Source organism: Phallusia mammillata, chromosome 6 (genome assembly GCF_965637545.1).
Source record: "Phallusia mammillata chromosome 6, kaPhaMamm4.hap1.1, whole genome shotgun sequence".
NCBI lineage: Eukaryota > Metazoa > Chordata > Ascidiacea > Phlebobranchia > Ascidiidae > Phallusia > Phallusia mammillata.
In genome coordinates, this window is record NC_137257.1 from 25,595,000 (window position 1) to 25,612,517 (window position 17,518).

Sequence of the window (17,518 nt, forward strand, 5' to 3'; positions counted from 1 at the left end):
GGGTTTTTGTAAGTCTCCAGGTCCACCTTTAAGAACCATAACGGTTCTATTCATCCATTTTAGATGTCTCGACATTTTCGACTCAACTCCATTTGTTTCACAAAAATCAACACAAGTGTTTTAAGACATCCAATGACCGATGCGTTAAAATATTTTATGTTTGTGGGGGCTAGATTAGTTTACCAAAAAAATATCTTCGTTTGTCCGATATTTAAACTCAGGAATGCTTCTAATAGTCAACACGAAAAAACTATAATTTGTTTCATCTTCATAACTTCACACACCGATAAACATTACTCGTGTTTCTTTAAACCAGTGATTCTCAACGCGTGATAAACGAACACTAGTGGTACGTGAGAAGCTTTCTGTCATTTTCAAATGAAGTCAGGTCAAGAACTGCAATTAATCTGACTTAACTGATCAGCCCTGCTTTGGGTCGAAACTCATGTTGTGAACATTTTGAAATATACTAACCTGTTCGAGAAAACTGGACCTATTTCTTAGTCTACCTATGCATACAGGGTTTAGGTCAGTGGTTCTCAAACTTTTTTATTGTCGGGGCCAAACGGTATTTTTTTAGGTGTGTAGGGAGCCGCAAAACAACGAAACCTTGAAAAAATCACTAAAAATTGTTACTGTGGTAGCTAAAATAGCAATCTTTGGTGGTTTTCTGAGGTCTGGTGCGAGCCGCAAAATAAGTAGTTGGGAGCCGCATGCGGCCCCGAAAACCGAGTTTGAGAACCACTGGTTTAGGTGGTACGCTGAAAACGAAAATGTTGTCAGGTGGTATGCGAACCAAACAAGGTTGAGAACCACAAACCAATAGGGACTCGTCTTAATCAAGTTTTTTTTACCCTGAATTTTGATTTTTTGTTTGATGCTCATCTATTTTAAACAGACATCAGCTAATTATTCTTCTAATATGTATTTATTTCCCCACAACACCTTTAGGCTACTATTGCACACACATTTATTTAACAAAACGACACAAAAAAATTATTAAAAACTGTAAAAAAAAACTTATAAAACTTTATCAGGCAAATGCTTCAAAGGTTGATTCCGAAACAGATTTAGCTTGTAAGCAGTTCGACAAGGGCACTGCAGTTTTCAGAAGTAACGTCGTCTGCATGGTAAAACTCGTGGTATCTCAGCCCGCTCGTTACCATAGCTACAACAAAAGTTGTGAGAAGGAAGCTTGTTCAAGTTTTAAGCCTAATGTTGAAACCTTGCAGTTATATCTCACCTATCCAGCCAGATGGGACGAAACCCTCTTCAACATGAACAGGAATAATTGTTTTTTCCAACTCAACCGCATACTTTGCTTCCATTTTGCAGTAGACACTTTGTTTGTAGTGAGACGAAACGAGTGAAAGGAAATGTGAACAATTTTCAACCGCCACTGCTATTTCTTCCATCATATCCAAGGTGACTCCGCTTCGGTCTATCCACGTTTTGATGTTGTTGGATTCTAGAAGGTTTTTGAGCTGAAAAATTTAAGTGAAAATGAGTTTGGTCCAATGCAGACATTTTTATGAATCTAAATATCAGTTTTTTTCTCTCCAATGTCAAAACTGTTGAATACCGGTTAGTGTACAATAGAATTATAACGGATATATGATTTCACTTGTAAAAACTACTTTGGTAGAATACGGTAACAATATTCAAATAGGTCTATAAAAACAAAGATTTATCTCGCTAGAAACTGGAAGTACAACTATCTTACAGCGATGGCCACGTCTTCATTTTTCCAGCTGTAACTGATCATCACATGTCGTTTTCTTTCATGCTCTTCATCGCCATCTATTGATCGATTTTGTTCTGTTTTCGCCGCTGAATTTCTTCTCCAAATTTGGGCATAACGCTTGGTTGCCAAAATGTCTCCCAAACTGAAAACACAATCTTTCATCAAAAACCTGTCAAATTTTAGACCCATTGTGTACCTAAACTCAAATGCCGATTAAAAACTACACAATTGTTCAATATTAGGCAAATCGTTTTTTCCATAATTCATAATCTTGAAGGCTTAGGAAACATCTCACTCATATTGTTTACCTGAATTGGTGCTTGGGAAAAATCTTCTGAAACTTTTGGTTTGAAGCGAGAATCTCTTTGCTTGTTTCGCTCATAGTAAGAGCAGCTACAACTTCTCGACATTTCTGCTGTATCTCATCACTTCCTCCTGTAACAAAAGGTTTGTCTTATATCAAAAAAATATCCTAACGAAGATACAGCTATCTTTATGAAAAACTGGTAGAGAATTGTACATTGTGAATCCATCTTAGATCAAATGTTACAAAAATCATTGTTTTCATAACCAAGCAACTCTTTGTATCTGGTGTTCCAATGTACAGCTAAATATTTCCATTCCAAGGTTTTTAATAAGGGAACTAAAGCACACCGCCCCAGTTGCACTAAAACAGCAAGTCAGAAATAACTGAGTTGAGTTTATTTTGCTCGGTGAAAGAAAACATAGCGACACAGTTGCGCTAAAATATTCACTTTGCTGATAGCTGCGCAACGTTAAGATGTTGTAAAGCGGGACAAAATTGGCGGCGAGATGGCAAACGCGCAGCGTAAACTGAGCAAAGTTAGAAAAATACGAGGTGCAAAAAACGCCTTTCATGGTGAAGATCGTTTTAAAAACGTTTTTACAGAGACAAGTGAAATACAAGATCTCGCAAAACAAGCAATTCTCACCTTCATGAGTGTTGCTAAGCAACCAGTCAAGCATGGATGAGTTAGCGATGACGTTGCTGTTGTCGTCATCAGTCACGATTCGCTTGAGTGCGTCCAGGATCTCGCCCTTGTTTATCTTCTTATCGTCTGATTCCAACGCCTGTAACGGAAACAAAACTCGTTATTTCAACATTACAGAGGCTTATTTGAACATAACAGCGGTTTCCAAAACTTGTTGTCTACCTTTTTTGCCTTCGCCTAAACATTCGGACTGTGTTAAGTAATGTAAAAGAGTACGGAATTTAAACAGCATGTGTCTCTTGTGGGTACGGTCTCTAAAATATCGGACCCGAAATTATTAATATATTGAACCAGCAGCAACAGCAGTCTATAACTGATTTATGTATCCAGCCCGTGACCGCATTACAAATTCGTATTTTTAATTGGTTGGTATTCTAAGCAAACCTGTCCAAAGTTAAAGTTTGCGAGTACTCCGGTTCTTTCGATAATTGCACATGTTCACATTGAACAAAAGGGTTAAAATACTTGAAATTAAGTTCGCCTACGCTGTCATATTGTACGAACATCGTTGCCGCCCGGCTTCGCAATATAACCTTCTCTTTGGTCGTGCAAAAGGTTGCACATCTTTGCATTAAGCACAAGCAGTAAATCATACCAGCGTATGTGACTATGCAAAGCCTGCCTCGTTTGTTTCCTTTCATTTTATGGTTGGTTGATGGGATTTTAACTCAAACACAGAACTTTGATTTATGCATTTCGTGTGTGTGTGTGCAAAACATGCAAATGTACTGACTTATGGCGTAGTATTCTTTAGGTATGAGCCTGCACTCCATCGCATAACTTTGCAAGTATCTTGGTGAAAGATTTGACTCGGGAATGCAATCTGTTACAGGACTGGGTATAAACGCTAAAAACATTTGAATGTATTTTATATGATTTTATGCATATAAAATACAGCACTTAAAGGATTTTTTTTGTTTCTTAAAAACGTTTTTTACTCCAAAAACCTAAACTCTATAAAAATGTGAACCTCGGGTTAGTTGACTCCCTTCTTTACCGAGCAGTGGAAGCCCGAGCTTAATAATATCATGAAACGCATAATATACTTGACCTTTGTCTGCAAAGTTGTATTGGTGATTTGGTGAAATTGCCAAAAGGGCCGTGGTTTATAAGGTGAAAAGTTTTTTGCTTGGCTTGAGAACCCTACATTAATACGTATGTGTCTACAGAGTACGTATTCTGGTTCTCTTTTATTTTGGGGTATTTGGTATTCAGTTGTAAGTATATAAGTAAAGGGAAAGTAAGTATATAGAGTCGAGTTTCAGTTGGAAATTTTTTTTTTACATATTTTTTTATTTTTTTTACGAAATACTCGCTTTATTTGAGTTACAAACCCTCGAAGGTGTTTTAGTGCAAAATGCGTTTGTTTCTTAATTGTCATGAAAGCATTCTCATCAATAATAATAAAATTGCAAATTTAATTTCTTTCAACAACTTCTGTTTATTGGCCTGTTATTGTTATGTAGGGTTTCGCGGGTAAAAATACTTTGTTAATGCGAAGCAAGCTTAAACGTTTAAGAAGCACAATCTTAGGGCCCCGTTTGGTATTTTTTACAACTTTCGGTTTCGATCCGGACAGCAATTTCAAGCCTGCTTAACGGATTTGCGAACACAAATCTGTGGTAATATAATTGAAGTATAACCTTTTTGTTCTTACCTTCAGTAAACGTCGCGTGACGTTGTCGTATGAAATAAACTTGTGGGCATGCTTCTCATTTCCAAAGTTGGCCAGAATCAGCAAACAGTTCACCACAATCTCATGCTAAACGAACAAAAAATGGAAAATATGCTTAAACAGAAAGTTCTATCTCATACTTTAAGGGCCCCCAAAAAATAAAAACCTTTAGAAATTGGACGGTTTAAAATAATTTGGATAAAGTTTAACGTATTTAAAAAAAGTAAAATCCACCGGTGTTCATTAAAAAATAAGCTGAAGATAGATATTTGACTGTTTTCAAAGACATAATTGTCACATATGTATTTGGTGGATCAGAAATTCTTTTAAAAGGAGGACATTTGGGCACTTTTTCTTGTCCTTGAAAGACAACTATGATTTTGTTAAAAAGGAGGACAAGTCATCCAAAAAGAGGACGTATGGTAGGCCTACTTTATCCTAATGTCAAAATCTTTTGCGTTTCAGAAATGAGTTGGTGCATCCAGCGTGACTTACCGAACAACAAATGTCTGTCCCAATTCTCAACACAACTTCCAGCAGTTTGGCTTTTTGTTCGTTGCTTTTGATTTGACTGAACTCATTCGTAAAAACTTCGAGGTAACTTTGCATGTTGTTCAACTGCTTGACAAAAATATAGAACAAGTTACGATTCCGCACAGTTTAACAATTTAACTTTCACAACCACCATTTTTTTATTGACCACAGTTAGTGTGTTTCATGTCGTGAAAAGAAGAGTTGCATGCATTTTCATTCTTTATGAAGAATTTATTGAGTTGAATTTATTTTGCTTGGCGAAAGACAACATAGCGACACAATTAGCACTCAAAACAATCATCAAGCCGGAAATAGCTGCTGCCAACGTTAAAACAATATTGAGCGCAAAAAGTGAAGGGTCCAATTGGTGGATATGATACCAAAACGCGCTGCAACTACACCATATTATAAACAAAAGTATGCCAAACTACGGAAATTAGGTGACTCAAACTTATCAGGTAAACTTTTTTTCTTTTTTAGGTTACGCATTAACTTACGTGCAAATACAAACTATCTACCAAACTACCTTAAAATGCGAATCGTGGTACGTACCTCGTGTAAAGAAGATGGCAGGAGTGTTTCTAGTTCTTGTAATAGTTCTTGATCTGTAATATGACTTTGATTTTAGCTGATATTAGTAAAAGTAGAAGAAACTTGTTTAAACAGAACTACGTTTGCTTAACACCAAAAGGGCATGCAATATTTATGACAACTAGATCAGCGGTTTGTTTCAAAAAGCAAAACACAGAACTTCAGGTTTTAGAGGATCTACCTTGTGGCAATGTAGATCCCATTTTGTTGGCCTTTCTGGTAAAAGATACGTCCAATTGTCGAACATCAATTGTTATCACAATTGAAAACAATACTCAATAAATTGAAACAAAGCTATGTATCTATTGCATTTCTAAAGCAAATTTGATTCAAAATTTTACAAACACGGTAGCCTCCAACTGTGGCAACACTTTCCTTTTGCACGTCTACTTTACTGGCTAGCTTGGCTGGTCAAACAAAAACTGAGCAAGTCTCTTACTACTTGTGTACACATCCATTCCAGACTTGCAGAAGAACAATTATTTACATTCACTCTTGTAAAACTGACTTCGGTCACGTTTATGACAAAAGCGAGAGAGCAGTGTTTGCCTTTTTCAGGTGGAAAACACTTTCTTCTTGTACCTCAAGTTTATTTCTTGGAATTTAATGAATTGTTTGTTATAGTTCTTCTACAAATTGAATTCTTGCACTACAGATAAGTTGTTGGGCATTTCGTGGGGTATTTTTTGTCTTATACCGCCGCTCTGTCAAATGATTTCAGTCTTTTTCAGCTAGTTTGCTATAGCTTGTTGACAGCTGCAATATGGAATAGTTTAAAAGTCTATTCCGAAAGATTGTACAGTTTCATAACTTAACCCAAAATATGTTTGCAGTCCATGTAGTGGCCAACCAGACAATAAAAATGAAAGCACGTTTTAGCTGTTTCATAAATCCCTCACCATATTATATTTGCTGGTTACTTTGGCAGCCACAAGGCGGTTACTCGTCGCAATTTCGCGTTCAATCAATTATTTATTAAGTTGAAATCAGCAAATCTTAGATACACACAGCATTGCACACTTTTTAACACAACACAAAATGGAATTATAAAGGTAAAAATATTCAACAACTTAATACAACAAATTTAGGTAACACAGTTCGCACAAATTATCAACCAAACTTCACTTGGTTAGTAGGTTGATCAGTGGGCTGCAGATTTTCAAGGTGACGTCATCAGCACAGTAAAGTTCGTGATATCTCAACCCGCTGGTTACCATAGCTATAAAGCAAAGTTGCAGCACTTGTCATAGAGCTGTTATTTTAAACTACTTTTTCTAGGCCAGACAAAATACAAAAAAGTGTACTAGCTTTAAATGTGTGAAAAAGCATCTGTTAGCAGCAGCATTTATTGACATTTTTTGCTATAACTTTTTATGTTTTTATTCAAACTAATTCCCAAGCCGATTTCCTAAGAAACTCGAAAATCTTTTCTTCTGTGCTTTTTTTCCAATGGTTATCGGGAGGTAAATGATAAGAAAATTCAGCCCATAATTTATTTTTATTACTCACCAATCCAACCAGATGGAAGGAAGTTCTCTTCAACTCGGATAGGAATAATGATTTTCTGTAATTCAATCGCGTATTTTGCCTCCATTTTGCAGTAAACACTCTGTTTATAGTGGGAAGAAACAAGCGCAAGAACATGTGATGAGTTCTCTACAGCTTCGGCCATTTCCTCCATCATATTTAATGCAACTCCATCTCTGTCTATCCATGTTTTGATCCCGTTCGATGATAACAAGCCTTCCAGCTTCATCAAACACATTTTTCTGATAATTATTGCAGCCAAGATAAACATGGCTGAATTGGTATAAAGCTTTCAATAGGCAAACTATCACTTTTAACGATAATTGAACAATAATACTTCAAAACGGAATTTTTGAACTCTGCCTTGTTTTATGTTTTTTTGTGTGGCAATGATAACAATTACCTCCACTACCCGTATTTTAGAACAAGTTAGTGAAAAGTATAATTGACAGCCATGTTATACCCATTAGTGTCATTTAGTAATACAAATGTTGTTCATTCCTTTGGCATCATATCACGTACACCCTGTTTTGGTGCTTTCTACCTTAGGGGTTGCACGTACCTCGGTTCCCCCGATATAACACATTTTAGCCCATTTGAATTACGCAATTACCACTTTGATTTAATTCAATTTGTCATGAATGCGATTTTTTAAGCTGCAGAAACTTACAGGAAGAGCTACGTCGTTGTTTGCCCAACTGTAACTGATCATCACATGTTGTTGTTTTTTCTCCTGTTCGGATCCTTTTTCTTCTATTTCTTTTTTCTGGCCCATTCTTTTCTTTTTCAACATGTTTCGGATCCACAGTTTTCCGTAACGCTTTGCAGTTATGATTTCTCTCAAACTAAAAATAGAAAAGTCTTGAAACGAGATTTCCCTTTAACAACGGACAAAAGAAAAACACAAATTGTTTTCTTTAAATTTCCTTTTATGAATACAGTAAATCTATTTTAAACCAGTTTCGGTTAATTTGGATCTTTGCCTAATTTGGACTAATTTTTTGGTCCAGTCGGGCCCGGAGTAACCGAGGTTTACTGCATTTTACAATTTTCACTCGCTAACCTTAGTTGTTTTTTGGAAAACATCTTGATAAATTTTTCGTTTGAACTGAAAACTTCTTTGTTGATTTCGGTCATGTTCAAAGCCACGACAACTTCGTGTGATTTTTTCTGAATCTCGTTGCTTTCGCCTAAAAAATATAAATTTAAACTTATCATTGCACTGTCGAGGTTGATGGTTCTAACCCGACTATACTTGTTATGTTTATGACTTTGGATTTTTGAATGCTCTGCTACCAAATAGCATGTAGTTTCTGTTTGTTTGGCAAAGTGACAGAAGACATACTTGTAGGTTTTCGTTCGTAAAATCCAAGTAGCGCAAACAACTGTAAAATTTTTGCAATTAAATTTTGTTGATGCCGAAAAAACAAAAAAAGATAAGACATTTATCGTATAACTGCGCTTTATAGTGGATTGTCTTATGGTTCCATGACAAACCAGCTGTTGTTTCGGTATTACAAAAACGGGTGTGCAGATGAGGTAACTCTCCAAGAAAGATCACTTTGAAAGTTAAAACGAGTCTAGTTAACAGTAAAAATGAGAAATGAGTTCTTTACTTTAAATAAAGTTCGTCATGTCTTCTCTGATCGAGAAACTCGTTGTGCCATGCACCACCAATATGAAGTTTTAAAATTCAATTACAACAAATAAGTAAATAAGCAAACACAAATTTTCACTGCACCTTGCTTCATGTTGTCAATTAACCACTCAAGCATGCAGGAGTTAGCGATGACGTTGCTGTTGTCGTCATTAGTTACGATACGCGTGAGTGCATCCAAGATGTCGCCCTTGTTAATCTCCTCGTCCGTCGATTCCAATGCCTATTTATGCAACACAACACAGATATATGAAACAAAGAGTTTGTATTTAGATCTACCACTAACAACAAAGTCATGTTTCTACTCGTTTTTTACCCACAAAGGTCATAGCCAAAGCTCTTTGTAATTTCATTTCCCGTTATGTACTTTATAAAAATGAGTGAAAAAAATTCTTTTTTCTGAAAAGAGAAGTTATCAGTTTTGCGCCTACTGTGCAGATTGTTTCGTTATTTTCCCTTTTTTACCATTTGTTTGGAACACCGGTTCTCAACCACACTGTTTGCGCACCACCCGACAAATTTTTTATCACTGATGCATACCAGCCAATACCTGTTTGAATGGGTAGACCAAGAGATTGGTCTATCCTTCTTAAATAGATTAGCATGTTTCTGAAACCAGTAAGGTGGTATTCAAAAATATTGTCCAAGACACGGGTTTCGCCCAAAACCAGAGCTGTAGTTGGAACAGAGTTGCAATTCTTAAACTGGCTTAAAATGAGTACAGCCAATAGCTACTCACGTACCACCTGAAAAGTACCACTTGTGGCACGCGTACCACAGGTTGAAAACCACCGCATTAGAGCCACCTTATATTTGTGCTTGCTCGTCATACGGGTAAATTGCAAACACCCCGTGTTGGATGTTACCTTGAGTGTACGCAGTCGTGAGTTCGAATCTCACCGAACATTCAGAACATATTAACTTACTTAGTAGACATAAACTATGCCAAGTCAATTACCTTCAACAGACGACGTGGCACACTTTTATTGGACACGAACGTGTTGGTTTGTTCGTCATTACCGAAGCTTGCCAGGACCAACAAGCACTGAACAACTATGGAGTACTGCAAACACAAAAACATTTAAGTAAAGCAGGTAACCTTCGTTTACCGATATGACTCACTGAATAGCAAATGTCTGTTCCGATTCTGAGCACAAGATCCAAGATTTTAACTTTTTGCTTTTCTTCATCGATTTTTGGCAACTCGTCTTTCAACGTTTCCAAAGCACTTTGTAAACTTGCAAACTGTTTAAATAAGTTGAATCAGACTATTTGGAGGTACTGCTTTCATTTTGTCGATAACCCTAGTGGCCAAAGAGCTTGAATATTACAAATAAATTTTATTTAAAACTTTACAAATCATCGTTTGTCTTAAATCTCTCTGACAGTAACTTTTTACAAAAATGTTTCCATGTTACATAGATAATGATATTTTTAACTCATGGGAGAAGACATTTTTGAGCAGTTATTAAGGGTGATGGAACTACAGAAATTCTTAAAATACCTGTTTCAATTCGACGTTTGGCAATCTTTTCATCAATTCGTCCAGGATCAGATGATCTTCAACGAAAAACAAGTCTTCGTTTACTTCATGTTGCAAATAAATCGACTACATCAGTTTAATTTTAACGTTTTGTTAAAGCCCAGTTTTTTAATATTTTAAAATAATAATTTTAGGTTTTTGACTTAAAATTTGCATTTTTTAGATTGGATGACAGTATAGGCTTCAAAGTAATATAAGCTGTACAAATTTCAAGAAAAACTTTTAAACATCTTCGCAGACTCGAGAAAACTATTTCGAAATTGCGAATGATGTCTTGAAAAGTCTTTACCTTGTGGCATTGTAGAACCCATTTTGTAGTATTGTCTTTGTTGAAAACAATCAATATTGTTTAGCTTTGTTAACACAATCAAATTAAGCAAACCTTTGCAATTCTAAAGCAAAAAATCACACCTTTTTACATCTGAGGTCGTAAATCTGTCAACCATTGGTGAAATATAGCAATGCAGCAGCTCTGCTTGATGCGTACACATTTATTTATAGCTTACACATTGAATAGCTGGCAATTTTGAAGTACCAAGCTCTTGTACGTGAACAAATATTGCGGCTAATTAAAAGCCAAGACAACTTTCAATCCAGCTCAGCCTTGATTGGTTTCCACTAGCATAGATTGTTTGGAGAGTCTCCTGCATTAAGTGAACTTTGACTGCGCTTGTAGCATGGGTGGGCTAAATTAAGTATGCAAGAATAACAGTTTGAAATTTATTATTTATTGTCCTGCATAGAATATTGCCCAAAAAAGTCAGATTTCAAATACACAAAACAGTAATCTATAACAAATTTATAGAGCTCTTCTGGCAATTGCATTTTTATGCCAGGCAGCAATAGCTTATATACAGTAATCTATAAATACAACCTCAAAACAAGGAAAATACAAAATTGTTACAGCACTCAATGCGAAGTTTAAGGGTATTAGTTGTATATAGCGTTGCCTAAATAAATTTACATGCCAGATGGAAATAATTTGTGGACATGTGGCCTAGCTGTGTATGAGAGCACGTAGCACGTTGTTGTTTTCAAGTAAAGCACCTGACTATGCCGACTGCGGGTTTGTTACGAAGAACTTTGTCAATTATTAGTTAATACAAGTACCTGTCAATCCGCAAATGCCGCCGACCCTACTGCTTTAAAACGCCCACGTTATGTATGTCAACGAACAACACAACATGACTTTTAACATATGTTGTATTTGCAAATGCACAATAAATACTTAAAACAATAAGAACATTTCAAACGTACACAAACACTTGAAATAGCTCACACGTACGTTGTTCTAAACTCCAAGGGTGGTGGGTTCGATTCCCGAAGCGATTTTTTTGTTTGGTCCTTGTTCTAACCAGGGAGTCGAACCGGAACTGAAGCCGAACCCGCGAACCGGTTTGAGCGCTTAATTTCATTAAACCCGAACCGAACCCGAACCGCTAATTACGATTTTCTGAAAACCCGAACCGGAGTTGAACCGCATATTTTGTTGGGCGTTGGACCCGAACCGGAACCGAACCAGTAAAAAATGCAGTTTGTTTTATATTTTGTGATTTTGTTCAAAACAGCGCACTGAAGAATACGAGATATAACACTTATAGGGCGTGTCAAAAATAACAGTGTACCAGCAAAATTCTTTTGGAGTTTGTTAAGGTCAGGTAGATGATGGGTAGAATTAAATTAAAATGAATAAAATTTAAAACGGTTTAAAAACCGCAAACCGGTTCGGACCGGATAATTTGCCCAAACCGGAACAAAACCCGAACCCGAAAATATATATTTTTAAAAACCCGAACCGAACCCGAACCCTTAAAAACAAAAACAAGTAAACCCGAACCGAACCTGAACCCATATGACAAGCGATTCGACTCCCTGGTTATAACACAGATAAGTTTGACAAAAGATGTTTAAGATTCAACTAAGCATATCTTTGTGCTGAAACGGGTGGCATGTTTACTCTAAAACCAAACAGATTTTTATTCTAGTGAGTTTGAACATCCGAACAGTGAGATTTGACCCCCCCTCCCCCCCAAAAAAAAGAAACTACATGCATCTTGTGATCAGTTTTATATAAAAAAAATACTAGCATGACAAGAAGTGGCCTTTACAGTTACTGAGGAAAACTTGCTCAGTAATAAAAAAATTTCTAATAAATAAAAAATAAAAAATAAAAAAAAAAAAGAATTTTGGGAAAGGGTGCAAGTTGTAGTTTGCCTGGATAAAGCTTTCTTCACATGAGGGCGCAAATCCTGCTTTGTTCACTTTTGCTGTCATGCGGAGCTGTTAAACATCGGATGAGGGCTTCGCATTTATCCGAAGTGACGTCATCCTGGTGGAAGAATTTGTAGAAAAGCGACCCGCTGGTGATTTTACCTAAAGCAAGAGTAAAACAATAGTAAAATTATCAGGCTCTGGCGTTTGAAAGTTTGGAAACTATAGACAATGACACAGAAAACCATTCTTTGCCCAAAGTATATGCAAAATCTACAGCTTTTACCAAAATCTAAAACAATCACTGATGATGGCATGAGCATTTGCCAAAACGTTTTTGAATAATAGAGCATGTCGCTTTTTACGTCTTTTAGGGCCGTTATTTTTACCATTAAACTTATGAACAGGTCCGTATATAGTGTTCTAAAACATAATTTAACTTCCATCCGATTACCATGACGTTATGGTCTATAGGCCAGGGGTACACAGCCGTTTCACGAAGACGGTCGCATCACAGATCCTTATTTACCAACGGCTGCTAAGTACCTCAATTTCCTTCATTTACACTTTACAGTATGAATTACTGATGTGAAGAAACAGGGTTATCTTACAATATTCCATCTACCGTCCAGATTGTTTTTCACTTGATCCATTGGTTCCGCAAAAAGCTAAACGATTTGGAAATCAGTCTTAAGTGTTTATGACATCACCATCTGTATTGTTATGTTATTTGTCGCATATTTATTTAATTGTTTGCTCTTACAGGCTGATAAAATGTCTAACGCGTCTACACTTTGGTGACTTGGGCCGGTTTATAACCGACGTTGCATCCCTCACCTATCCAGCCAGATGGAACGAAGCCCTCTTCAACATGAACAGGAATAATCGTTTTTTCCAACTCAACCGCATACTTTGCTTCCATTTTGCAGTAGACACTTTGTTTGTAGTGAGACGAAACGAGTGAAAGGAAATGTGAACAATTTTCAACCGCCACTGCGATTTCTTTGATAAGTTTTAACTTTTGGTTGTTGCGATTCATCCAAGTATTTATCCCATGTGATACCAGTATACTTTCAAGCTGTAAGTAAAAATATAATGGTGTTTGCATGAAGGGCTGCAGCCCATGCCTTTGTAACAGACTCTGTAGTGAATCAATGAACTTTAATATTTGACAACTGAAATTATTATCGGACCACATTGCAACTATACCACATCCGGCCAAGAACAAAAAAAAAACAAATTAGCCTGTTGTGTCTATTTCTAAGTAGGCATGCAGTATTATCATGGTGCACCGTTTCAAGTACGGTATTATCATGCGCAAGTCGTACCAGAGTTGCAAGTCGGGCCGGGCTTTTCGGGCCGGGTTCGGGCCGGGTTCGGGCTTAGATATTTGTGAGAAAACGGGCTCAAAACGGACCTGACTTTACGTTCCGTGTCCGCCATTTTTTTAAATAAAATTACTCAGCAAAGTAAAAAGTCTCTGGCTTTGACCTAATGCCCACTCTACTCTAAAACGTATTGTTTACGCCATTGTCTACTATTGTTCATTGTGTTTGTTGTCTTTTTCTTTCTCATCCTTTGTTGCAATGCTTTCGTGGATAGGCCTGTCAATCAAAATTTCGGGCCTAAACGGGCTTTGCAAAAACGTTTCGGGTTCGCGCCGGGTTCGGGCCGGGTTTGGGCCGGGTTCGGGCCGGGTTCGGGCCGGGTTCGGGCTCAGATTTCGGGCCCGCTTGCAACTCTGAGTCGTACAGCAAAATACTCATCCTGTCGTGGGATTCTAACCCCCGCTAGGATCCCATGTACCAAATAATTTAATGATTTAAACTTAGTGGTATTTATCCGCAAAAGGGTAATTTGACATTTCTTGGGGAATAGGATTGCAATTTTTTGACTTCAGCTTTTTGTGACGTCATAGTCTGTCGTTTTATATTTTGTAGAAGGGGTAGATAAAATTCATTAGATTTTTCCTGAGCGTAACAATTATAAAAAAGCTAAGAATCACTGAACCTAGTCATACAGGGTCGGTGCCCAGGCAGCTGAAAGTCAATGCACATGACCTTTGGCCTTTGACATGCTGCGTGTTGTGTATATATGTTTTTTATGTCAGTTTGTTTGTTAGGTATCGCTATTGTGCAAAACAATAAGTAATGTAGGTAGGATTTGAACCAATAACTTCTCGATTTTATTTCAAACCCTTACCGCAAATGCGATTTCTTTATTCTCCCGGTTGTAGCTGATCATAACATGGTCTGTAGTTTTTCCTCTTTCTTGGCTTTCTGCCGCATAATTACGTTGGGTTTCAATATTTCTTGATTGCTCTTCATGTTGAAGGTTCGGTTTTAAACTCGTCCCCTGATTTGCTTGACACGCCGAAATTCGAAACACTTCTTTGAGTAGTTTTCTGAAATACAAGTGATAAAAGGGTTTCAGGCGAGTTGTTGCTTTGAGACAGTGGCTGGCGGTGTATGATGACTTTTGGGTTTGTAGATAAATTATTGAATACCCATGCAGTAGAAAAAAATCTTTCAAAAAGCTTTAACATTTCATGTAAAAGCTGTAAGGTATTTTATATTCATTCTTCTATTTTAAAGTTCTATTTTAAAGAAAAAAATGAAGCAAAATGGTTGTTGCGCATGCTAGCAGTAATCTTACTCAAAAATGGAATTGCCAACAGTATTATTTTAATTATTTTTTATATCATTTTAAGCTGGTGGTCCATAGCATAAAACGAGTTATAAACCATTCCTTTAATGCGAAAAAAATTCTCCTTTGTGACAAATTCGGCCCCCAATTGAAAGTTCTCCTTTGTGAATTATGCTTATTACGCTGTTAGGCCATGGACCATAGATATCAGAAAACTAAGAGAAAAATTTAAATGATATGTGTAATGCATACATGTTGCCTTACAAACACTCTTTTTAAAGATTTTACCAACATTGTCACAAACCTCTGGGACAATGTTTCGTTTAAAACCGAGTTAAACTTGCTCAGGTTGTCGTCGGTCAAATTCGTACCAGTCCTTGTCGCTTCCATCAACCAATCAAGCATTGATTGAGCGATGACGTAGCTGATGTCGTCATCGGTAACGATTCGCTTCAGTGCGTATAAGACATCCTCCCTTGAAAGTCGGTCGGTGTTCAAATTCAGGCCCTAGAATAAAATATGTCGTTTTTGGTTTGAGTTTCTTGTGGAATTTATTTGCCATGTTCACATATTCTGTTGCTAAACAACGTTGGGTATGGAAGTCATAAATAATAACGGATTTTTTGAACCAAAATGCAAAGTACAAAACGTTTCCATATTAGTTGGTGTATATGGGTCACCAACGAAGTCGGCCCAAACCCAGACATGAATAAAAGCGCTAATAATGTACAAAATCACTTACATTCAACAAACGTTCCTGAACAAACGGTCTGAAAATCAACTTTTTATATTTTTCTTCGTCGCCAGAATTCACTAGGACCACGAAGCTTAAATTTGTAATTTCCTCCTGCGGATAAAAAAAAACTTATTTAAATTTACTGAAATGAAATTTGTGGTACACTATTATACTAACGGAATGTTATTGAATCAAAGCTTAACTACAACTGAAATTAGTCAAGGGTGGGACTCGAACCGTTGACCTCAGCACTTTCAGGGCATATGTTTAAATTTAGATTATATTTCTTATCACATTGTTAAAATCTACTTGCAAGAAGGTGTGTAAGTGTATTACACACACCCACGTTTCGACTAGCACGGTTATCAATAATGAAAATAACACGCCGCTATTCTTTACCTATAACAAGGTGTGCCAAAGTCTATTTGGAGATTTCATAACTTACTTGCTGATGTTGATCTTTTCCCAGCTCAAAGACAATTTCCAAAGCTTTTGATTTTCTGTCGCCGTTTGGCATTGAACCAATTTCCTTGTTTAGTTTAACAAGGAAATCAGCATCTTCAAGGTCTGTAAACTAAATAAGGAAAAATGTTTGGGAGCGACAACATTTTAGCACAATGTGGACAGTGGCGTAGCCAGGGAGGGGCCAAAGGGGCCAGAGGGGCGATGGCCCCACCCAAATTTTCAAAATTGTACACTGAGAAACTTCAATTTAGTGTAATTTTGTCCCTCATCATTGTGGTTTCGTCTTTCAACTATCAAAGAAATATATAAATTAACAAAAATGACTGTTGTCACCAAGTTGTAAGCTGAAATCCATGCTTTTTATATTTATGTAGACATGGAATAAATCAATAAAGCGTTTGGCTGTCCCGTCGAATCAAACTTTGGCAAGTCATGTGTTAGGTAAAAGCACGCCTTATGCCGAGCATTAGCAAAACGTTGTACTAGAGTTTGACAGCAAACTATTCGGCCCCTCCCAATTTTTCGTCTGCCTATAGGCACTGTGCGTATACGCCACTGTGTGGATCTATTGAATTATCGTCAGTTTTAGAGACGTTCACAACACTGACCTGATTCTGCCATTGTCCTTCTCTTATTTGACGAAAATCTGCAAGACCTGAAGCATATTACAATATCTATTTCAGACAGTTAGGATTCAACATGAATTAATTATATTTAACATGAGCCTGGTATACTGTTATGGCCACACGTTACAAATATATGTCACTTGAAAAGACTAGCACCACCTCTCGAAGTGGTTTAACTTGATTTCAAAACATAATCTTGCAACCATAAAATCTCCAAATCGCCAAAAACCATGTAGACTTACACCCTCTGTAGATATTTAGCGTGTGGATAATTATATTGTGCAGTTAGGCAGTTCAACATTTTATTTCAAACTATAAAACTACTTTCCCACCTTTTGAAGAAGAGGTGCCCATTTCTTCATTTTAATTTTGAATGAAAAACCATCAGGTTTATATCTGCCACAGCCGGTTGTAAAGTTTTTGCTGGTGTGGGATATTGTTTAATCAGTAACTATGCTGACAAAACAAATAACAACGATACTATGCGGCCCGGTGGTCTGCGTTAGTGAAACTTTTAGAAATTCATTTAGCAGCCTATTATTTTTCGTTG

General features: G+C 36.9%; 1 protein-coding gene across 1 annotated transcript; it reads right to left on the minus strand.

Annotated features, from left to right (window-relative positions):
• Nucleotides 1-958: 958 nt before the first annotated feature.
• LOC145232841 (uncharacterized) lies at nt 959-5,056 on the minus strand. The gene is made up of 7 exons (XM_080097519.1): nt 4,928-5,056; nt 4,415-4,519; nt 2,698-2,836; nt 2,053-2,179; nt 1,724-1,886; nt 1,244-1,484; nt 959-1,168 (listed from the first exon to the last, which is right to left on the minus strand). Exons 1-7 carry the CDS (start codon nt 5,039-5,041, stop codon nt 1,071-1,073), a joined length of 987 nt encoding a protein of 328 aa, XP_079953645.1. The 5' UTR covers nt 5,042-5,056; the 3' UTR covers nt 959-1,070.
• Nucleotides 5,057-17,518: the final 12,462 nt, after the last annotated feature.

Coding starts and splice junctions, on each gene's coding strand:
- LOC145232841 (XM_080097519.1), bottom strand. CDS start 5,041: ATGCAAAGTTACCTCGAAGTTTTTACGAATGAGTTCAGTCAAATCAAA. Junction 2,837..4,414: donor TCACGCGACGTTTACTGAAG/GTAAGAACAAAA, acceptor TTTCCGTTACAG/GCGTTGGAATCAGACGATAA. Junction 1,887..2,052: donor TTTCCCAAGCACCAATTCAG/GTAAACAATATG, acceptor TTGTGTTTTCAG/TTTGGGAGACATTTTGGCAA.